Genomic DNA, 23,800 nt, shown 5'->3' on the forward strand with positions numbered 1-23,800 from the left:
CTCCCATACTGCCATAAAACGCACAATTAGCATTCCATTTACTCAATGCCTACTTTTGTCGAATGGTACAAATATGCAGTTATGGGCAGAACACTACTTACACATTGAGGATAATGCTCATGAAAAAGTCGATCGAAATTAACACCAGAATGAATCTCTTTTGGAATACCGGAAAGGCACACTGTTATAATTGAGATTTGTTACAGGGAATGTGATATCAATAAATTACAAGACAATACATATTTTGACAAAAACATGCACATTTTTATTGCTGTTTGATAAAAAATAAAGTCAACAGAACCACAAAGGGGACGGGGAAGACTGTGTATAAACGTTTCCAAAATACACGTTACTGTAGCAATTGGAAACAAAGGTCTTGCGGCGGAACCTGGTATAGTTAGGTTTGCTAGACTGCATTACACCGGAGTGGTAAAATTAATCGAATTAAATAAAACTTCCTACAGATCTAGAGTAAACACTAAGTTCTGGCTGTCTGCCCAACAGTACGTTGTCTAATTTTTCAGTTTTCTTCATCGAAACGGGCAGAAATAGTTCGTAAAATTGGCGTGGGGCAGGTGTGAACACTTGAATCGGCTTTTAATACTAGAAAAGGGTGAGAAAACGTCTTACGTGTTAGCAAATATGGTTTTTCAACGAACACTCTTTCCATTGTCAAAAGATTAGGATAAGCTGCTCGTAGTCGGGTTAGGCTTCGTATTTACGCTTAAATACTATGATGAATTTTTACTATATATGTTTGGGGGCTCTATACATAATTAACTGTACACATGTATAATAATGTAAACTATATCAATATAAGATTTGATTTGTATACGAATAGAAGTAATATACAGAAAAGTTTGGTAATATTAAAATTGTTTTGCGTGCACAAATAACTGGTGGGAGCGAACAGGAAGCTTGCTTGGGTATTGTACAAGAAGTAAAAGTAAGGTTTAAGGCGTCAGGTTAGGTTGTAAGTCTTTTGCAATGCAACTCAAAGCAGTGCTTCATTTTGGCGTGGGTGACTGATCCAATTGTAAGCTGATCCATTTAATCTGTGTCAATAACAATAATGATTGTTGTTTCATTTAGCTAGCTGCTTGCGTGAATTTAGCAAAGCTTTCTTTAGATTTCCAATTCGAATCGATGAATCTGTTCAACGTCCTTCTCATCTAAGGGAAGGGGCGAACTCATCTTGATTGCTGGCTTAAGCTCGGTTAGGCACTCGTTATCATTATTATTATTATTAGTTTTGCTGGTGCAGCTTTTTTGGCTGCTGCTGCCCGGCGATGCATTGCTTGTCGGGATGGTTAAGCCGGTGGTGGCCGGTGAGGAGATATTGCTGGCGGTGCTGGTGCTGTGTCGTGCTGTCCCTCCGCTGAGGAGGCTCATGTTAAGTTGTTTGGAGTTTAGAACTTTGGTTCGGTTGTTACTGCTCGTAAGATTCACCGAGTCGAGCCCGGTTGACGTGGAAGATGGGAAAACTGCTGATACGCCTAGTTTGGCTCCTGAAATTAGATTGAAAAGGCGTTAGATTTTACCGAATTTAAATGTTTATCCGACACATAGATAGACCCAACAAATGTCGAGAGGAATTAAATAAGTAACCGATTATATGTACAAGGGTAATTTCAAGAATCCAACAATAAGTACTTTTATAGTTTACTGATGTCGATTGTATATTTTAATGAAATATTTATAATCGAAGAATTTTTCCATATGGTCTACAAGACGATTGCGCTTATTCTGCGCGGCGTGTGAGACGAAACGAGCCGCTCTCACATCGGGTGACGTGAGACGACTAATGTTAATCAAATGGGAGCGAGTCGGCAATTGTCACCTCATTCGACTCGTGTCACCTCACACGCCGCGCAGAATAAGCACAGATAGCCGAATTAAAAATAGCTATCAACGATGCAGCTGAGAAACGTCGATAAGGAATGTAGGTAGATTCTGGATGAGAAGAATGCAGCACGAGCAGTCATGCTGCAGCAACAGACCCGGCAGAACGTAGTTTGTTATTGACGGAAACGGCATTAGCAAACCCGCCTCATTCGGGAGAAAAAAAAACGCCACCTGGAGGAGATCGGAGTGCGAGGAGATGGAACAGCTGTGCCGGTCTCAAGAAACACGGAAGTTCTTTCAGAAACTCAACGCAGTGGCTTCGTGTTGCGAGTCAAGATGTGCAGGGATAAGGATCTTGACAGACGAATGTGTGGTGATCGAAAGGTTGAAGCAGCACTTCGACGAACACCCGAATGGCGCTTATAGCGCAGGAAATGAAGGTCGAAACAACGGAAGAAATGCCTTCGTCAGTATTGCAGACGATGGAAACCAACCAGCCCCAGTACGGAAGGTATTGGTACTGAACTCATAAAGTCTCTCGCGTTTCAAGAAACTTTCAAACATTTCCAGAACACATATACGATGATTGTAAATAGCATTTGTATCTATTTGCATTCCATCCCCTAATTCACCATCACCGTGCATCTACGACCAACACCTAGAGTCGTAGCGGTCCTGTCAGCCCTGTCAGCCAAATGCCAGTTCGTTCAGCAACGTTATTGCTTCCCGCTGGTGCTCCATCATTACCATGAAACTAAGCGCTCCTATAAGCAATTGTTGCTCCTCGCTTCTGCTGATCCATTATCGCCGTGACGTCCCCTTCATGCATCTAAGAAAGCTCTCGAAGTCATGGTGGTTCTATCAGGCTTGTCTGCCTCATATTAATACCAGCTCTTTCAGACATCATCGCCAACCACTATTGGAACCTGTTTCTTCATCATCAATAGCAGTGTTGTTTCTTCCCACTGCTGCTTCATCATCACTACTGCAGCATAAACCCAGGCGGTCCTGTCAGGCTTGTCGGCCTCGTAAAAATGCCAGTTCTTCCAGGTAATCCACTGGTATATGTCTGGCCGAAGCCAGTGTTACTACCGTCGCAAAAAAAAACTTCCAAACAATTCCAGAACACATATACGATGACCGTTATTAGCATTTATTGCTATTCGCTTCTCCCGATTCATCATCACCGTGCATCTACATGCATCTATGACCAACACCCGCCTGAAACGCGAGGCAGTGAAAGTTGGACTGGTGGTGAATGCGTCCAAGACAAAGTACGTGCTAATAGGTGGAACCACGCGTGACAGGGCTCATCTAGGTAGCAGTGTTACGATAGACGGGGATACGTTCGAGGTGGTCGATGAGTTCGTCTACCTTGGATCCTTGTTGACGGCAGCTGTTAAATACGGAGGCGCATGCTGCTCTTCTATGGGTAATCGCTGGATCAGATGTTCGGGTGTCGAATCGTTTGGGGCGTATTCATGGGCGAAAGCCCGGGCATGAATGGCAGGGAAAACAATTCATGGTTCTTTGGGTTTGATTGGTTTGTCGCGTCTTGACTACGGCTGGGTGACACTCACTCTTCTTTCGTGCGTTGTGTCGTAGAGGTCGTTGGTCGATGTTTGTCGGCTCTTGGGTTGAATTCACATGAACGTTGGGTGCTCTCTTAACGTGTGTGGTTAGGGTCGAAATTCTCTTGGGATTCGAATATCGTTACTCCGGTCGGTTGAGACTGTCTACAACAGCGGTGAATGTATGTTGACTTTCCTCCAGAATAGATCTGTCTCGGAACACACCAGAGACAACCCATCCTAGCCGTGTCTCGCGTAGTTCGGGATAGTTCTCATCGAGCTTGATGTATCCTGGTCGCATAAGGTTGAAGAATAATTCGATTCCCAAGAGCATATCTATCTTGGCGGGTTTATGGAACTCTGGGTCAGCAAGGCAGCCCCAACTAGAAAGCTCCACGTTGAAATATCAACTGATGTCAACGGAATGTAGCTTGTCACGGTAAGCGCAACTGAACACTCTACTCTAGCTCGGTAGTTGGTTATTCGGGATCGGAATTCTACCATAGCCTTCTCCTGAGTATTGGTTCGGACGTTGCCGATACCTCGCTGACACGTTGCCTTTCCACTCCTAGACGGTTCGCAAAATCGGTCGAGATAAAGTTCACTTGCGAACCACTGTCTAGCAAAACACGGCATGGCAGCGGTCGGCCGTTGACGACTGCGGTTTGTAGAAACACGGTTTTGGAGGAATAGATGTAGTTGCACTAAAGCGATGGTCTCGAGTCTTCACTCGACACTGCTGGACTGGTAGACACCGTATACTGGTTCGGGGCTAGTCGGGTTTTCACCGTTGGTTTGGACACGTTGTTCTCCAGGCCTTGTGTTGCTTCGTCGTTGCGTATGATGCCGCTTCTGGCACACCTTTGAAGAAGAGCACTCGCTGGAAGTGGGCCCTTTTGACGACAGTTGAAGCAGGCGCCAGTTGTCCATAGCTTTCCATCCTCTTAACTATCGGCAGTTTCGCAAGCGTACTGCATTGGTAGTTGCGATGAGGTCCTTGGCAAAAGTCGCAAACACTTCTTCTGAGTGGCTCGTTTGGTTCTGCTCGTAGGTCGGATCGGATGTAATCGTTTTGGAAGCCTTTGCTAATTGATTGGGTGAGAGCTCTGTGTCTGGGTTGAATGCCATCTCATAGTTCTCCAGCATTTGGCATCTGGTCTGGAGGAATGAGACAGTCTGTGCATAGGACGGTAGCTGCCCTTTCTTCTGTGTGGCTTCCTATGCAATCCTCGTTGATTGATCCATCACGGACATCAGAATGTGGACCGGGAACAGGTCGGAAACACCCATGAGCTCCTGCTCGAGGTATTTCAGGCTCTCGACATGGCGGGTACATTCGTCGTGGTGCCGTCGAAGCTCCTTGCAGGATTCTGAAGACATTTTCTAGATGTCGAATAAGCCACGAATGTGCGTCACTACGATGATCCTCTTGTTCTCGAATCGCTCGGTGAGTATGGACCATGCTTGCTGATAGTTCCCTTCACTTATCACCTTGACATCGATAACTTCAGCCGCTTCGCCAACAAGCGCCTTATCAAGGTGACAAAGCTTGATGGCATCGGAGTCTCCAGAGTTTGCCATCAAGTCCTGAAATATGGCCTTAAATTTGGGCCAGTTGCTGTTGCACGGTTGCTTGAGGCTGTGGCACTGGAGTTCTGATGGAGTTCATCTCGGTTGTTAGCATCAGCTCGTCGCTCTTCAAACAACACAAAAACCTCCTCTTGTTGGCGAAAGGCTTCGTCGGGAACAATGGCGATGATTTTGCTCGCTGTAGGAATCGTCGATGTTCTTCAAGAATGTCCTCAACTGCGAAGGCCTGACCCGATTCTGAGCAGCGGCAAGTGCCCTTTGAACCCGCGTTACCTTCAAACTCACTTGGTCACGTTGGTGGGACAGCGATGAAAGCTCCTTCAGCGTCTCAGCATCGGCGGTGACTTCCCAATTGGAAGCGGCTTCAGCTGCAGCCTTGGCAGCCGATCTGGTCTACGGTGGTGTCATTGTAGACGATCTTCGGATAAAACACACAGCGTTGCGGGTTACGACAGCGCGTTGGGTCGTTGGGTCGCAGAGTCCTCCTCGGGCAACGGATGCTCAATAATCCACAAACGGTAGCGGTGGCAGTGGTAGCAGTAGTAGCTTCTCCTATCCTCGGGCGGTACACGTTTCGGCTAGGGTGCCACGCAAACGTGTCGGGTAGCGGTGGTGTGTAATTCTTTCCGGGCGGGTGGCTCTGGATCCTGCTCGAAAGGCCACTACGTTTTCGCGTTAATGGTGTACAACTCCCGTCGGGTGGACTGTATTACGGGGCGGATGAAAGGAAACACACCACTACTTTCACTATACACTACAACTGCACTACTTTATTGTCTGCACCTCCTATTACACTTAACTTTCACTTGGTGCACTTCGAAATACATTCTGCGACGATTACCATGAAACTGATCCGGTACGCGATTCCCTCCGTGTATTTATACCGGATTTTAGTCGTTCTGGAACATTCTCCAAACAGCGCGACACGTGTTCTAGAACATTCGTGACGCGCACGCTGTCGCTGTGGAGAGCACCATGATGATGATGAAGATGACGGTGGGAATCGCTCAACGCCACTCGCGGATGACACTCACAGTCGTGGATGGAATTCACACGCTCAGTGGCGTGCTTAGGATGGGACTAATCGGGGGCTTAAACTGTGTGAGTTCTGTGTTTCTTCTGGTTTTGTGATTGTTGCTGCTCCTCTTATTAGTTATTTCCCCTCGGGGTTTTTCCGGAACAGAATCGTTGACGATGGACAGGCAGTGGAATCTCAAACGCTTGATGAAGATGAAGTCAAGAAGGCTATCAATATGATGAAGAACAACAAAGCTGCTGTAAAGGACCAGCTCCTGGCAGAGCTTCTCAAACATGGAAGTGAGCAACATGATGAACTCTTTTATTATATCATTTTGAAGATATGATAGGGAAAACAGCTTCTTTCTAGTTGGTTGGATGATCTCATTTGTCCATTTTACATGAAAGAGAATCGACTGGAGTTCGCCAATCACCGAAGAATAACACTACTTAAATGGCCGTACAAAATCATGTCTGGAATTCTGATTAACATATTGAGACCCCTTGAGGACTCCTTCGTCGGTCAATACCAAGCTGGTTTTCTAGAGGGTCTATAACCGATGGTCAAAACCTAGACAAATTTCTGGAGTACAACTTGTAGACTTTGATCTGTTTGTAGATTTCAAAGCTGCGTACGATTCAATGAAGACATATGGACACAAGTAGTGCCAAATTATGCCCAACCACGGTTTTCCGACGAAGTTGATTAGGTCATTAGGCATAGCTCGAAGGGTCGAAATCATGCATACGGATGTAGCACGAAATGTGGTTATCATTTGAGCAATTCTCGCTGAAACCAGGCCGCCATCGGCACCCATCGTTAGAATTCCAATTTTATGTCACTGATCGCTAGCTTTCGATAAAACTTAAGGGTGGTCCTTTTTGTTTTCTCAAATTGGTGGACCCCTCGTACGCCAGCTAGCTAAACAGTTTGCAAAAAAGCCCATTTTTTTATAAATCTTGGGTATTTCTTCACGTGATATGTCTCATATTTCCCTTGGAACACATACCAAACTTAATGGCATCGTATAGAGAAAGGATATAGCTTTCATTTGAAGTTAAAAAAAATCCGGCGGCCATTTTGAATTTGGCCGCCATCTTGAATTTTGTTAGAAAAATCGTTTTTTCATCATTAGCGCACCGCTCGTTTTGAATTCTGAGATCACCATCAGAAAGCTGAGGAAAAATTGCGTAAGATAGGCTACAGAAACTAGGTGTGCAATGGTATTTACCCTATGAAATGAACGATTTTCTAAAACATGTTCCACGATTTTGACGTATATGGCGAGTGCAATCAATGCAAACATCATTTTTTGTACAACAAAGATACAAGTTTTCAATAGTTGGTGTATTTTTCGAGTCAGATGAAGAATAGGAGTATTATTTAGAGTGATAAAATCTGGCGGCCATCTTGGATTTTGACGCCATCTTGATTTTGACTAGTAGAATGAATTTTTCACCTTGATAGCACTCAGCATGTCGAATTTAGAGGTTACCAATAAAAACAAGGTTACGTATACTCTTCTTCTTATTATTCTTCATTTTCCTGACGTTACGTCCCTAGTGGAACCGAGCCTGATACTCAGCTTTATTAGTTATTAATACAGGTTATTAAATAGGAATTTTCCTTTATAATACGATTTTTAATAACAGAATATTTCTTCGACATATCTTTGAATTCAGTTATTATGAATAAATAAATTTAATGAATAAAAACCGTCCAAAAACATTGATTGAAATAAACAATTTTTTTTTTACCATATGCTTTTTTTGTCATCGAATGAAGTTTATAAATTGTGCGTTGGGACATTAGTAAGTTTTGTGGTAATATCTGTAATTTTAACGTAAAACATTTCCAAAAGTGCATTAATTTAGAATGGAAATCTTAAATTTTTAAGCAAAAAAAATCCTTGATTTTCTGAATCATAAAGTATTGTTTTTACTAACACCCAACATGCATGTGAAAAATAGCGAAATTGAAAGGTGAGAAGCAGGCTTTGTTCTAATGTGGACGTAATGCCGAAACTCAGGTGAATCATTTTGAGTTTGGAAAATCTGGTGGCCATCTTGGATTTCGACGCCATCTTAGTTTTTAGCAGTAGAATGATTTTTTACCATCTCAGCGCTCTTCATGTTTAATTAATTAAAGATCTCCATTAAAAAACAAACAGATTCTTTATTTCTTATCTTATTTTAGCTGTTCAACAGATTGTTCATTTCTATCAATGGTTTTAGACCAAATAAATGAAAGAATTAATGCTATTTTTCGACTCGCAGATATGCAGAACAATCATTCAGGTGGCAAATAAGCGTTAAAAAATTCTACTTGTTAATTTATTTTTGAAGCTTAGGGGCTGGCTCTATTCCAGTAGGGACGTAACGTCAGGAAAAAAGAACAAGAAGAATAGTAAGTGTAACGGTGGCATTAAAATTCAACATGTTAAGTGTTATCAAGGTGAAAACTCATTCTACTACTTAAAACCAAGATGGCGTCAAAATCCAAGATGGCCGCCAGATTTTTTCACTCAAAATAATACTCCTATTCTTCATCTGACTCGAAAAATACACCAACTACTGAAAACTTGTATCTTTGTTGTACCAAAAATGATGTTTGCATTGATTGCACTCGCCATATACGTCAAAATCGTGAAACATGTTTTAGAAAATCGTTCATTTCATAGGGTAAATACCATTGCACACCTAGTTTCTGTAGCCTATCTTACGCAATTTTTCCTCAGCTTTCTGATGGTGATCTCAGAATTCAAAACGAGCGGTGCGCTAATGGTGAAAAAACGATTTTTCTAACAAAATTCAAGATGGCGGCCAAATTCAAAATGGCCGCCGGATTTTTTTTTAACTTCAAATGAAAGCTATATCCTTTCTCTATACGATGCCATTAAGTTTGGTATGTGTTCCAAGGAAAATATGAGACATATCACGTGAAGAAATACCCAAGATTTATCAAAAAATGGGCTTTTTTGCAAACTGTTTAGCTAGCTGGCGTACGAGGGGTCCACCAATTTGAGAAAACAAAAAGGACCACCCTTAAGTTTTATCGAAAGCTAGCGATCAGAGACATAAAATTGGAATTCTAACGATGGGTGCCGATGGCGGCCTGGTTTCAGCGAGAATTGCTCATTTGTAACTTTAGATAGATGAAATAAGGCAGGGTGACGTGCTTTCTGACTTGCTGCTTAGCATAGCGCTCGGAACTACCGTCAAGAGAATCGTATGCCGAAAAGATGACAAGCAATGATAATATTCAACAGAAAACCCGTACGAGACGGTCGACTTCGTGGCGGGCCGCGCACAAGATGGTTTTTTTTCAGTTGAGTAGGACTTAAAGGTGCAGGACGATTAGAAGCGATTGGCTCAGGAGCAATCCATTCGGCGTAGATTCAACGTAGTGGCCTATCAAGTACCAATAAAATTGGTGGCTACCATGGCAGTAAGGGGCGCTGTGGAAGGGTACGAATGTAATTGCTGCACATAATGAACGACTAATGATAATGATTTTGTAGTTATTTGAAAATACATTTTTTCAACATAACAATCTTAATAGTTTGAAGCACTATATTTCGGATAATCTTCACGCCAATTCTACCTGTAAAATTATATGCTAAGTCCATTGGAAAATATGATGATAGGTTCATTAGTTATCCCTCAAAACCGTGATTACATAGTAATTGGATTTCTGGCACAAATGTTGGATTCTTGAAATATAGTCTTAGGTTGTGTTTTGTTAGTCATTGATAGAATGTGAGGAAGGAAAATAAACCATAACCAATCATGTGCACATAAGTTCAACTGAAAACGGAAATACCTTCGCATAGTTTCAACCTAGGATGCGATTCTTTCTTATTGTTAATAGAATGGAATTCTTTGTTGCTGTTATCGAAACAATGGCCCGGCGAAGGACTGTTGTGGCTGGATGCTACGGAACCACCGTTGTTGGCTGCTGCTTTGATCACCGTTGAAAGCGAATGATGTCGGCTACCGTCGGTTGAGGTCTTCTTACCGTTCGCATCATCATGCTGTTAGTGTTTTTGTCCGTGTTAGAATTATCGTATTTAGTTGGGTAAAGAAAAACCAAAAACAAAATCAAACGCCTGAATGTGTTTTTTTTTCGTACAAGCGAGCCATTAGGATGAAAACGATGTGTTATTGAAAAATGGTGGAACAAATCCAAAAAAACGAAAAACTCAAAACACGTTTTCACCATGACTTAGGATCAGATGCTTACCGAGCTTTGCGTTGTGGATACCTTCGGCGTTGAGACGGAATCAGTCGAGTCGCCTGATACAAAGTGTGCCCTTAGCTGTTTGTTTCTGTAATTGCGATAGAAGTTGCAAGTGATACGATAATTACTAAATTGCACTTATTTATAAGACACGACGCTCAATGGGCTAATTCCACGTTACCTAACATCGAGCTGCTGAATGTGCTGCTGCGAATATTTCAGCTGTTGCGATGCAATTCTCAGCTTCTCTTCGAGTGAAGCCGTTTCCACACACTTCATCGAATACTTCTCCGATAGAGACAAGATCTCCTGCCGAACTTCCTCCAACTCTTGCCTGTAAAACAAGGATGTACTAATGAATGATTTTAACATGTTAAGCCAAACATTCCAAACTACATACTCTTTCTCTTTTACGGAAGTTGGCGATTGGCCACCTTTCTGAAATTGTTTCAAAAACTCTTGCTTGAATCGGGCAACTTCACGCTGGACTTCATTCTGATGAGCTTTGCGCATTGCATCCAGTGCTGCCAATGTTGCCTACGGTAGAAAAAAGTTTTTCACTCACATGAGAGATCCCACTGATGAGCTCGATCCACTTACCTGAGTTTCTTCGGCAAGTGCTTGCTCCTTTTCCACTATCAGCTGCGCAATTTCATGTTGATGCTTCTCTTCCAAATCGTGAATAATTCGCTTGTGCGATGCCTCCATTGCTGCGAGACCTTTTTCACATAAAGCCTAAAAAATAAAAAAGTAATGGGTTAGTTGTTGCTACGACCGATGAAATCACCCTATTGCCACTTACCCTGAGTTGCTCGATTTCCGCCTGGTACTTCAGACGCAAGCTATCCTCGTCGTCTTTGTCCTTCTGTGAGTCAATTTCATTGGCCATCTGTTGCTCTCGATACGCAGCATGCAGATTGTCTACCTGCTGGGCGTGTTCGGCTTCGAGCATCTCCAACTGTTTTTCCAACTTTTTAACGTGATCCTTCTCCTTTCGGATCTGCTCGAACAGATAATCGCGCTCCTTTTCAAGCTCGACATATTCTTCGGTATTCTTTTGGAAGTTGTTCGACAGCTCTTCATACTTGTCCCGTAGCACCTTGGACTTTTTACGTTCCTCGTCGAAGTTATCTAAAAGATCTTCAATTTCCTTATCCTTCTCATGGCACATTGTTTCGTATTCTTGAAGCTTGCTGTTCAGATCATTGAATTCCTTTTCGCGAAGCTTCAGGACATTTTTCTCATTTCTCAACCTCTCTTGAATTTCTGTCTTTTCGTTTTCGATGCTCTTGATAAGCTGTTTTTGCTCATCAATCGTTCTGGTTAACAGGCAAACCTGTTCTTCATTCTGTCGCCTTAAGCTAGCGATGTCGGTTTCGTGCCGATCAGTCAGTTGGTGAAGTGTAATTTGCAGTCTGTCACATTCGTCGCATTGAGCTTGAATAGATTTGGCTGTCTCAATCAAAGAATCTATACGAATTTGAATTTCCGCACATCTGGCATGAATGCTTCGTAAACTATCGACATCTACCGTACTGGCGATCAACACGTTATCCGGAACCATCGTATTCTGCAGCGATACCACAGATCGTTCCAATTCATTCAGAATGGCAGATATTTCCTTGATATCTGTTTTGTTAGTCAAATGTTCGTTAACGAAATATTTATACATGAAGTTGAAATCTGCTTCAGCGAGGATGTCGTCGGAATTGGCGATTTCAAGATCAGCGGTGAGATCAGTGTATAAATTTTCGTATTTCTTCAGTGCAACAACGCTGAAGCTGTTGCTATCCTCATTAATCAGTTTGATTTTGGCAGGGACGTAGTCTCCTTTTAGAATTTGAACTCGAGCATCGATCAAAGCTTTGTGTGCAATTATGTCAGCAAATTCTGCCAATAGCTGCCGCCCTTCGCTTGGTTTCCGTTCCTGTTCCAAATGAAGCCTCCACTGACCACGTTTCATCTTCGCTAGACTTTCTTCGTAGCACTCCGTCAGCTGAGTTACCGCCAGTTCCATTTCTCTTCGTAGAACGTCCTGAACGGCATCAGCAAAGTTTTCAAATGTTATTCGCTCATCCGTAGACAATGCATAGCCAAATGCAGGTGTCAGCGAGTTTTCGTACCGTTGAGCACTTCGCATCATGATGTGCGCGATTTCCGACTGTACCAATTCAGCGTTAACTGCTTCCTGGGCTTGCCGCCAAGCCTCCTGCACGGCTCCCTGAATAGTTTCATTTGATGAAGAAATATAACTCAGCGTTTCGGCAGCTAAGCCGTACGCTAGATTTTCCATAACGGTCGTTTTGTACCGTTTAGCTACCATATGAACTTCGTTCTGCTGACGAAGTAAATCATCCAGTAAATTACTGTTGATGGCAGGGAAGTTGAGCGACCTTATGTTACTGGTTCGACCAGCTGACAACATGAGTTTTCTAGCCAAAACACTGGCAAGCACATCTATGCTGCTGTTGGGCTTGATACCACATTTTCCGGCAAGTTTTGCCTTGAGCATTGCCATCAGCTGTATCGTTTCAGACACTTCTACTTTGGTTTGTTTTTCTTCATGTTCCTTCATGCCTTCTGCCCGTTCCAGTGCGTTCCGCATCCGTCCGAAGCATACAGTTTCGAAGGCGATTCGTTCAGCTAGGAGCTCCATATCTTTCTTTTGCGTCAGGCCATTTGTTTCACGCAGCATTCGTCGTTGTTTCAGCAGATCACAGAGCTTATTTTTAAGTTGGCCTTCCATTTGTGTGAGTGCCAACTTGATCGGATTGGTTTCCGGTAGCAGGACGATGTTGTTATTCAACGAACAATCTTGTATGACGCAATGCTCGCAACTATCCCGTAACAGCTTGGAGACTTCTGATAGACACCTTTCTATGAATTTAAAAGAATCCTTTTTGTCAGCAATCGGTGAAACAGACCGTCGAGATCGGGAAGACCTCAGGTTCTGGAACTGACGCATACTTTGGTCGACAAGGTCACGAACGGAAATGACTACACCTTCTAAACTTTTCAACCGATCCATTAGGTGTTCGGAAACCTTTGGACTAGTGCTAGTGGTAGTTTTGACAATACCGACGCTGCTGATACTGCTAGTGCTTCCGCTACTTATCGTTCCCGCAGTGTTCACGCTTTCACTAGAGCCAGGGATAGCCAAAATTTCTCCGGCAGTAGCCTTCACAGTGTCGACACGTTTTTCTAAGTTATTCAACCGGAGCAGAACTTGCATTGGCTGCGAAGAGATTGTAGCACTATCCAAGCTCTTCCTTCGTAATCTGGTTGACGCTCGTTTCACGCTTTTCAGCTCAGATGCTCCACCTTGGGCCTCCGCCACTTCAGCTATCACTGCTCCCTGTTCTAAAGCGTCGATCTTGTGCTCCAGCTCTGTAACTTTCTCTTCCAATTCTTTCTGGATTGTGAGCGATTCTTTACCCTTCAGCGATAGTGACCTCCGCTTCTCATTTCTGACCAGTTTCTGTCGAAGAAGTCTGACCTGTTTTTCAGCGTTGGTGTACTTGTTGGTCATGTCCTGTATTCTGTCAGCCATCATCCTCGTTTGTGACTCTTGCTCCTTTTGGTGCCGTTCGATCTCCCGTTTTAACGTGGCATAAGATATCTCAAGATCATCGTACATTTTGTGAGAGTCCTTGAGTTCACGTTTCATTGCTTTGAGTTCGCTGACTGCTTTCTCGAAACGTGCCCTCAACTCGTGGTACTCATCTGCAAGCATGTCCTTGTCCAACGTGTTTGGGTCAACCTCATTCAGACTAGTCAAATCGCTAAACGAATCCATCCGTCGCATTTTACCCGTTTTGGTATTGAGACTACACAAGCTGGATGCAGGACTAGAAATGCCGAATTCTCTGATTTTCTTATAGAGGGATTCATTCTCTTCGATGCCACGCGCTAGACGATCTTCCAGTTCCTTAACCGTGTCGCGACTATTATCAAGCTCCACCGTTATCCTGTCGATGATTTCCTGAGCATTGGCCCTACTGGCATCGAGTTGCGACACAAGTTTATCCCGATTTTCTTCACATTCTCGTTTCCGTGTCAATTCTTGTTCTGTTCGTTCGAGTGTGGCTAGCAGGTCAGACATTCGGGCTTCTCGCTCGTGAGTTTCCTCTCGCAGGATCGACAGTTCTTTTTCGGCAGCTTGTAACCTCAGCTGAAGTTCCTTATCCATGCAGACTTCTTCCTGAACGGGGTTGATGAGTGGGAGGTCTTCCGATTGCACGCTTTCGATTGTACTGCGCCTTGACGACGGAGGTGACGATCGGCTGCGCTTGTGTAATCGGTTGTGGGATGTTCTTAATCTATCTTTGGTTCTAGCTATCGCTGAAAGTGGCACTGGCGGGGAAGGAGATACTGGTGAGCCCCAATCGCCGACACTGTCCCTCCGACCTCCTTCGGATGCAGTGCGGTACTCCTCGTCGGAAGAGAACAGCATGGACTTGGGCGTGATTGGCGTTACGGGCGTTACAGGACTCGTGACTGTCGATGTACTGGTTGGCTTTTGCGGAAGGTTATTGTTCAGAACGTCGCACGAGCTATTTGATTTGGTGAGATGCACAACTACGTCTTGATTTTTCTGTAGTGGCTTACAGTCCACTTGATCTTCTCCTTGTGTAGCCTCAGTAATGACGCGATTGTTTACGGTTCCGGTATTATTACTGCCAATCTTGTCCTGCGTCGGGTTGCTGTCTATGATTTCTATCTCTAACGGAGGTTTGTCGGTTAACGTTTTGAAGTTTTCATCGTTTTGATTGTTTAGTCCCAGGTTGTTGTTATTCAGTGTAACTTTGGTCTGAGGTAATCCGGCTGCATTCTTGAGCACATTTATCCAGTTGTTTCGATTGCTGATGGTTACAGTGGACAAAACGATGCGTCTGTTATCCCATGTCTAGAAAGATTGATAGAATTAGATATTGAAGAAAAATGATTGGAATTGATTTGCTACTTACCGTCAACTGAAATCCGTAGTTCCTAGCAACGGGTACTTCCGTTATACTGGTAATGCTATTAACATCCAGCACACCATCGAGTACACCCTTCTCCTCGGCTACAGGATCTCGATAATAGAACAAGGCAGCCCCTCGTAACGAGAACCAATACTTGCTCCAATCGCTAGAGCGGCTATCTTGTTTCATGAGCCATCCTTTTTTCGAGTTGATTAGCTCTTCCGTTGATGGGATGGTAACTCGGAGTTCGGAGTTTTTCGAGAGATAGTTTGCAGGGGCATCGTCGAGGCCACAGTCCCCATCGGGATCGCCTCGTTCGTGAGTTTGACTAGGTTTCAACTTGGGACTAGAGATAGATTTCTGGTGGGTTTTCGACAGGTCAGACTTGGTGGAACTACTGATACCGGTGGGTATCTTCTTAACGATGGCAGAAACGATGGCCGGAGCAGTAGACGGAATCGTCAGGGACTGTGGTCGCATTTGGCCGGTTGACTTAGCACTGTACTGTGGAGGAACTGTGTTCTCATCTCGGGTGGGTTTCTCATCCGGGGACACTCCGACCACCGTCAACGGGATACTGTCGGCGATGCACGGCGAGCTCCAACGGTTCACATTGGTGATCGTGTTGGCTATGTCTTTCAGTTTCTCATCGCGCCGAACGTCGTCTAGCAGATAGCACATGGATGCTGAGCAATGGAAGAGAAGAAGGAAAAAAGAACAATTAATACCCTGGTAGTTGATGCTGCAACGATTATATTTGCGATAAAACTAGAGGGTACTGAAAATTAACGCTTTCTGCAATGAGCTGAGAATAGTCACAAGTATGACAGTATACGTCTTAAATCTAGGAATGAATGCACGATGTCTGACAATTGCACAGTGCTATGTGAAGGCTCATGTGGTTTGAAAAATCATTGGATGCTGTTGCAAGAAAAGAAGGGTCCCTCGTCATAATAGGCAAACATATACAAGTGCTTCAAATGACCATCTCTGAGCGGATGGGATAGCCAAGTCAGTCGTAAACTTCGTATATAATTATACTCATTTAGTCGTACGCACTTCACGAATGGGATCTACGACAGTTCGTTCTCGCTGTCGGGTGGCAATTAAGCATAAATATAAAGATTTGAAATCCGATATAATCTGCGATAGGGAACATATGCGAAACGGTCATAAACAAATATTCTTAACTATGCGAAAGACGACAAGAAGTGATCCTTGAAAGTCGTCCCATATGGCTCCGATATTATGACGTTGGTGATTATTATCATAAAAGGATTGGAGTTTATCATTGTGTGATTTGATTACCAGGATATTAAGAGGCAGCTTTGAAGCAGCAGTTTGTTTAATAGAGTTTTATCATATAAATTGGTTCCCACAAAGCTTTATGTCTTTAAAAGGATAGAGCTGACATGATCAAACTAAAAAAAAACAACTTCGATCACGAAATATATTGTTGTGACTCATTTGCATATTCGAATAGGGCACTGCATATCAAGTTTGTAAAAAAAAACTTTTAAAAATTCGAATTTGAATTGCTTAATAAATAATTCCAATAAGGTCCTGAAGCCATGTCCCAATTTTAGTACCAAACGTTTAGGTCAAAAACACATATTTACTCAATTTATAAATGTTTGGGTGGTTTAACCAAAAATAAACCTTTTTTTAATTTTGTTGCATTCCTTGCTTTAAAGTTAATTGCCAAACAAAAATTTTTCGTCAATGTCTCTCATTTTTGGTCTTGTTCGAACAAATATACTACTGAAAAAGGAGACCAAGCTATAACAAAATTGTGACCTATCCAAGTGTACGGAATTCTTAAAGATTTCGACCTCTAGATATTCCTCTAAGGGTAATTTAAAAATTTCCTATGGCGATTTCTCATGAAGCTATGCCAGGTATTACTCTCAGTTTCTAGATTCCTGTAGAGATTCGTCAATTGATTTTCCAAGAAATCTCTCAGGGAAATTATCTGCTCTTCATCTAATGATTCTGCCTTGGATTTTTCTAGGATATCTCCTATTTTCCTACGAATCCTTTCAATTTTCTTTTCATGATATCATTAAGAATTAAAACAGGAAGTTAGTCCTCTAATTTAGTCCAGGCACTCCAGAGATACTGCTAGCGCATGACGGCTAACCATAGTAGTATGTCCGCTAGAGCTACAGGTCCAAAGCCCTGATAATGGTCACCATATAATGAACAAACGGACAATGTCGTATCGTGTATGCACTGAGAAAGCATCCCCTCTAGCATGATGTAGTATATCCCAAAAACTTCTCAAGAAAGATAATCAATAGTAGATTTGTGTATTTAAAGGAAGGTGGGGCAATTTGGTCACCTTAAGGAAAAGTCGATAAAAGTGATGAAAATATTATGAAATCTTCGGATTTTTGCATGATTTCCAACAGTTTTCAGATTAACACACTAAATCAGTTTGACTTCCATTGTCTTATAAAAATAACGAATGAATGAGTGATTTTTTCCCAAATTTGTAATTTTTTGAGTCATTTTTTTACTGATGGGGTGAAATGAGTACCATATTTTTGGGTGTGAAATTATCTCATACAATCTAAAAAAATCAATAATTTTTTTCACTACATTTGAAAGTTATTAATATTTTTTATTAATTAGTAGTATCACTCCAAACATCACATTCATTTCTTATATCTGACATGATCTCACTAGAATGAAAAAACATCGATGAAAATATATACTGTTGTGACTCATTTTCATATTCGAATAGCACACTGCACGTCAAGCTAATAAAAAACTATTAAACAGTATATAGAATTTAAAATACTGACAAATATGAACTTTTGAACGCAAACGCAATTTTGTGACTTGTTCTACAGTGATTTCTCCGGGAATCACACTAGGGATGTCAACAGATTCCTTCGGAAAGAATTTTTGATCACTATGATATTTGAGTCCAGCTCCAATAGAGCTCCAGGAATACCTTCAGCAATTCTGCTAGGAGTTCTTGCAGGGATTCCCCCTAGGATTATTATAAGGATTTCTGTAGGAAAATCGACAGGATTTTTTCTATAAAATTTGCATGGAGTTTCCGCAGTAATGTCTCTAGTGTATCCTTCATAGATTCCTCGAGTAAAATTTTTACTAGGATTCTTCAAGAAATCCTTTAAGATGTTCCTTCAGGAATTCTTCAAGCGACTTATCCTGATATTATTTCAAGAAATTCCTCCAGAGACTCCTTCAAGGATTCATTCAGGAAAAACTTTGAAGGGATCTTTGCAGAGATGTCTCCAAGGGGTTACACTATAACAATCTCTTCAAGGATTATTCCAGATATTTCATCAGAAATTCCTCCATAGATTTCTTCAAGGATAAATGCGGGGTAGTCCTCTTCAGGGCTCAATGGATTCCTCCAGGGATTCTTTATTTCACGAATGTTTCGAGGGATTTCTCCAGGAACTCTTCACGGAATACTTCCTGCAAAATCTGGAATTTTCCGGATAATCTTCGGGTAACCTCAGAAATTTCTTCAGAGTTTCGTTTTAGCCTTCTATAAATTCTTCCCAGGATTCCTTCAAGAATTCCTCTAGAAATTTCTCCAAACCAAGGAATCATTCTCCATAAATTTTATTAAAAAATACAAAAATTACTCCAGGGATTACATTAGGAAAATCTCTACCTAGATTCCTCTAGAAAAATCCCTTGATGGATTTCTCCAGCAGTTTCACCATGGATTCCTCCAAGGATTATCCAGGGGTTTCTACATGATCCTAATGAATGTCTTCAGGAATTCCTCCAGAGATTTATCCAGAACTCATTTTTAAAATTTTGTGCTAACGTAATAACTATAGTAGACTCACAGGACGCGACGCAAAACTGGACACAACACATATTGTACTTACAAACATAAAAAGGATTTGAGCATTTACCTTTTTCGTCGACCGGTTTCGAGCTCGATGTTCATCTACAGGACGATGTCTTACTGATTACATAGAAGAGAACAACACAGCTTCGTACTTCTTCCAGTACACGTCAGAAAGAGATAAAACTGTTTGAATTCCAGTGTCGTCAAGTGAAAAAGCGGCGAACTTATCGGGGCATCGTCGTCATTCATCAACGTTTGGTCGGCATTGGAGATGAACATTAGAGTGATGCAAATTTTGAAATGTTTGCTCCCCTATGCTTAAACGGTTTTAATTATGGTAAATAACATCCTCCCTAAGTTTAAAGTGATTCGGAAGAAATTTGACTGTGCACACGCCATTTGAAGTTTATATGGAGATTACTATGGAAAACGCCAATCTTTTGTGCTCAGCCCTTTATTATTTATTATTGTCATAATATTTTATGCAAAAGTGAACAAATTCTTCTAATGTGAAATCCTCCCAGCTACAACTTTGCCGAAGACCACTTTTTGATTGGACCTCAGGATAAATTGTTATTCATTGTCATAAAGTTGGTTTGCATGAAGTATGCTTCACCAACTGTTCAGCAGGCAACAGTGGTGCTGCTGGCAGGAAGAATAGATCAAAGTAATCCAGGCTACTATGTTCTACAGCAAAAAAGCAGTGTTGCTCTGAAAGTAATTGAATGATCATCTCTCCTGTGCAAAAGTTTGGGTTCACCACCTCAAAAACATACAAAAGTGTTCTGTCCATATATCTGTGACTACACGTCCAATTGAAACTCTTGGAGCCTCATTCAAAAGGCAAAGAGTTATTCTTACTTCGTATGTATTTTTCCAAAAACATTTTTTGAATTTTGTATACTAAATTTTTACTTAAAGTTGCGACATTTTTCAAAAAACACACTGAAAAATCATATCTAATTTCCTCAACCCAAACTTTTGCACGATACACCATACTGAGGGGTGAACCCAAACTTTTGCACGATGACTTGACTGACTGTTTCATTGATTTCGAATACTGCAAAAATTTCGTGGGGTCTCTTGAAAGAATATAAGATTACGATTCTAATGAAACTTTGATTTAAAATTTTGGTCGACCCAATGCTGAGGAAATTAGATATGATTCTTCAGTGTGTTTTTTGAAAAATGTCACAACTTTAAGTAAACATTTAGTATACAAAGTTCAAAGAATGTTTTTGGAAAAATACATACGAAGTAAGAATAACTCTTTGCCTTTCAAATGCGACTTAGAGAGTTTCAATTGGACGTGTAATCACAGAGATATGGACAGAACACTTTTGCATGTTTTTTAGGGGGTGAACCCAAACTTATACACGGGAGTGTAGATTCCCAAGCATTTGAATGGTAAACTTTACGGACGCTCTGTTTAAGCTTCGCTTTGTCCCAGTCTATACCATGTTTGAGTTCAACAGAGTGTACTGCCATACTAGACTCATGGACTCGTTCGTTATCCACAGCGTTTTTGTGTTCTCTGAAACGGATTTTACCCAGCAATTTCTTCAGGAATTGCTCCCTGAAAAATCTCTATATAGGTTTCTCTAAAAATTGTTCCAGAGATTTCTTCACGAATTCCTCCAGAGATTTCGTTATCCACAGCGTTTTTGTGTTCTCTAAAACGGATTTTACCCAGCAATTTCTTCAGGAATTGCTCCCTGAAAAATCTCTATATAGGTTTCTCTAAAAATTGTTCCAGAGATTTCTTCACGAATTCCTCCAGAGATTTCCTCGGGTTTTCATCCAGAGACTCCTGCAAGATTTTTTTCAAAGAATTTTCCAAAGAACCTTCCAGGGATTAGGCAAGGATTCCTCAAAGTATTTTCCCAGATATTCGTCAAAGAGATTATTCTAAGGGTGTGCCGACAACACCCCTCGGTGCAGCGCCGCTGCGAACACTCACGTACAGTAGATCGTACCTGAACGTTCCGTCATGCCTGTCACTGCGACAGATAGGTAGATAAGACTGAAAAACAATTCATCACCTGCAAGTCATCATTACCTCAACCTTATACAGCTAGTGTTCTACTAAAGCTAATCTGCCTTATTCAACTTAATTTCTATAATTTGCTAATCTTAAATTGCTTGAACTACATATAAAATTACTCAACTGAATTGTAAGTACCGTAAAACGGGGTAACTTTGATAGTTTTTTCGAAGAAAACTTGAATATTTATGCATGCTGTTTCAAATAATTTTATTTCATATTTTTAAAACAAGTACTGGTATCCTAACTATCGATTCCAGTTGATAGATTTCCAAAAGATTTATTCTTAATGGGTGTATAATTTTTCATATAATCGAAAGTCGGTTTTCTGTTTTGGGGTAACTTTGATAATGGAGCATCACTCGAACAAAATGAATGAATTACAGAACATTTGTAGGGAGTTGCATATCTTTAGGCGTTTAACGCTATATGGAAATTTGTGACTTAGATTACAAAAATGGTCCCAGTTTGTAAAAATAGTATTCGCTAAGAGTTTTGAGACAGAATTCGAGTTCTACTATAACTAGGCTATCAAGTATAAGTGACGAATTCATTATGACTGCATCAAATAGTGATCGTAGAACAGATTGTTTGAAAGCATTTCAAAATTGCTAAAATCTTATAAATTTTCCATATATGCATATAAATCCTCAAATGTACTTGATTCCAACGGAAATAGCTTTAACATGAAGTGTCATACTAATACTCTTTACTTTTGCATTCGTTTTTCTTAACAGATTAACAGGAAATTTATTATTTCGTTTAGTATGTTGAGAGTCTCGCATTATCAAAGTTACCCGCATTATCAAAGTTACCCCGTTTTACGGTACTTAGAAAATCTATGGTTGTACCTAGAACTAAAGAACTTAATTATGTTTATAGCGAACGCAAAATCCAGATCTAGGGTATTCGATACGATTTCTTCAAAAGCGTATGAAGTGCACTAAAATCGTGAGTAACAAATTTCTTTGTATTCTGAACCCATGATATTTAATAAAACATTTTGTAGCTTGAAGCTTACAAGATCAAAAAGCTGACGTTTGCTATCAAGATCTAGTGTGACATCACCCCCATTCCCAACAAAGGGTTCTTTCATGTTATACTACAGAGATTACTCCATATTTTTTCAAGAGGGATCATTCAGGGATCTCTAGGAATTACTCTAAGGATTTCTCAATGAAATTTTTCTAGAGATTCCTCCAGTGGTGGCTCAAAGAATTTCTCCGTTGATTCCTCCATCAATTTTTCCAAGGGAATTTTCTTCAATAAAGGAATTCTACTAGCAACTTCTGGAAAAAAATCTTGAAGGAATTCCTGGAGACTCTTAGGAGGAATTTATGAGGGAATCTTCTTCTTCTTCTTCTTCTTGGCATTAACGTTCCCACTGGGACAGAGCCTGCTTCTCAGCTTAATGTTCTTATGAGCACTTCCACAGTTATTAACTGAGAGGTTTCTTTGCCAATGTTGCCATTTTCGCATTTGTATAATCCTAAAGCCATGGCCCAATTTGCCACATCCCTTGCTTTAAACTCAAGTTTTTGGATTTTGTTTTCTTGTCCTTTCCGAAATGTCAGATAGAAATAACCCCAGAGTGTTAAAAAGTAATACCCCTGCGGCGTTTTTATCGACTAAGTGAACGTTTAACATGATCAAAAGTGTCAAGGTATAAGTTTTGACCCATTTTTTAAATTAAAGTTAAAGTTGCTACAAAAAATAATAATAAATAAATAAAAAATATGATATGTCCATTATTTATCAAACTAGTAGTAAGAACACGCTCAGACAAAATTTAATAAAAACAAAATTTGAACTTTATTATCAAGAGTATTTATTAATTTGACAATCATAAACTTTTTCCATTTACTCTCATTTTAAGAATAATGGTAAAGCATTAAATTTGTTACTTAAGTTGACCAAATTCCATATCTGTAAATCTTTTAAAAGTATTGAAGTACATTTCGACAATTTGTCATGGAATATTTTTGAAACTTTAATAAATTAGTGAATTAGCCACTTTCCAATGTTTTTTTTTTAATATAAAATAAACTGAAACTCTAACTATATCGTTCATATCATTCACAATTATAACTTATCTCGAACCAACACTCCTATTTTTGCTCTTGTGCCAAAAAATATATTACTGGAAAAAAGAAACCCAGCAGCAAAAAAAAAAATAATTTAGACCTATCATGTGTAATGAATTCTCAGAGATTTCGACCAGATATTCCTCTAAGGGTACATTGAAAGTTTCCTTTGGAGATTTCTCATGAAGTCATGCCAGGTATTACTTTTAGTATAATGTTCTGGATTCTTGTTGAGATCCCTTCATAGATTTTACAAGAAATCTCTGAGGGACATGCTTTCTAAAAAATCATCTCCTGGTTCTGCCAAGGATTTTTCTAGGATGTCTCCTATTTTCATATAAATCCCTTCAATTTTGTGTTCAGGATTTCTTTTAGATTTAAAATAGGAAATTGCAGCTTCTCTAGCACGACGTAGGTAGCGCAATCCTGGGTAAGTTGCCTTCTGAAGACTCTTCATCAATCCAGAAAGGTGAAAGTAGAGCAAGTAAGGTACTTTCCCGAGAATTTCCATAGATTTGTAACATTGACATGTCCCATTAAATTAGATTAAATAATAAAATTATGTAAATTTACTGCAAATAGGAGTTAGGAAAAAAAAACTGTA

The 23,800-nt window shown here is 40.8% G+C and overlaps 1 protein-coding gene across 5 annotated transcripts in view; it reads right to left on the reverse strand.

Annotated features, from left to right (window-relative positions):
* Positions 1-240: 240 nt before the first annotated feature.
* The window catches only part of LOC5570937 (protein outspread), a 656,156-nt gene continuing 632,596 nt past the window's right edge, over positions 241-23,800 (reverse strand). For 3 of the 5 annotated variants that reach the window (XM_021844549.1, XM_021844548.1, XM_021844547.1), the window contains exons 7-14: positions 15,231-15,913; positions 11,066-15,169; positions 10,864-10,998; positions 10,664-10,800; positions 10,445-10,597; positions 10,267-10,351; positions 9,847-10,057; positions 537-1,508 (exon numbers count right to left, since the gene is read on the reverse strand). In XM_021844549.1, coding sequence (XP_021700241.1) covers positions 1,126-1,508; positions 9,847-10,057; positions 10,267-10,351; positions 10,445-10,597; positions 10,664-10,800; positions 10,864-10,998; positions 11,066-15,169; positions 15,231-15,913 — 5,891 coding nt within the window. In that variant the 3' untranslated portion in view covers positions 537-1,125. Of the gene's footprint in view, positions 1,509-9,846; positions 10,058-10,266; positions 10,352-10,444; positions 10,598-10,663; positions 10,801-10,863; positions 10,999-11,065; positions 15,170-15,230; positions 15,914-23,800 lie in introns of all 5 variants that reach the window. The other 2 variants (XM_021844546.1, XM_021844551.1) reach the window with 2 other exon arrangements.

The sequence above is a fragment of the Aedes aegypti genome, chromosome 2 (assembly GCF_002204515.2).
Source record: "Aedes aegypti strain LVP_AGWG chromosome 2, AaegL5.0 Primary Assembly, whole genome shotgun sequence".
Taxonomy (NCBI): domain Eukaryota; kingdom Metazoa; phylum Arthropoda; class Insecta; order Diptera; family Culicidae; genus Aedes; species Aedes aegypti.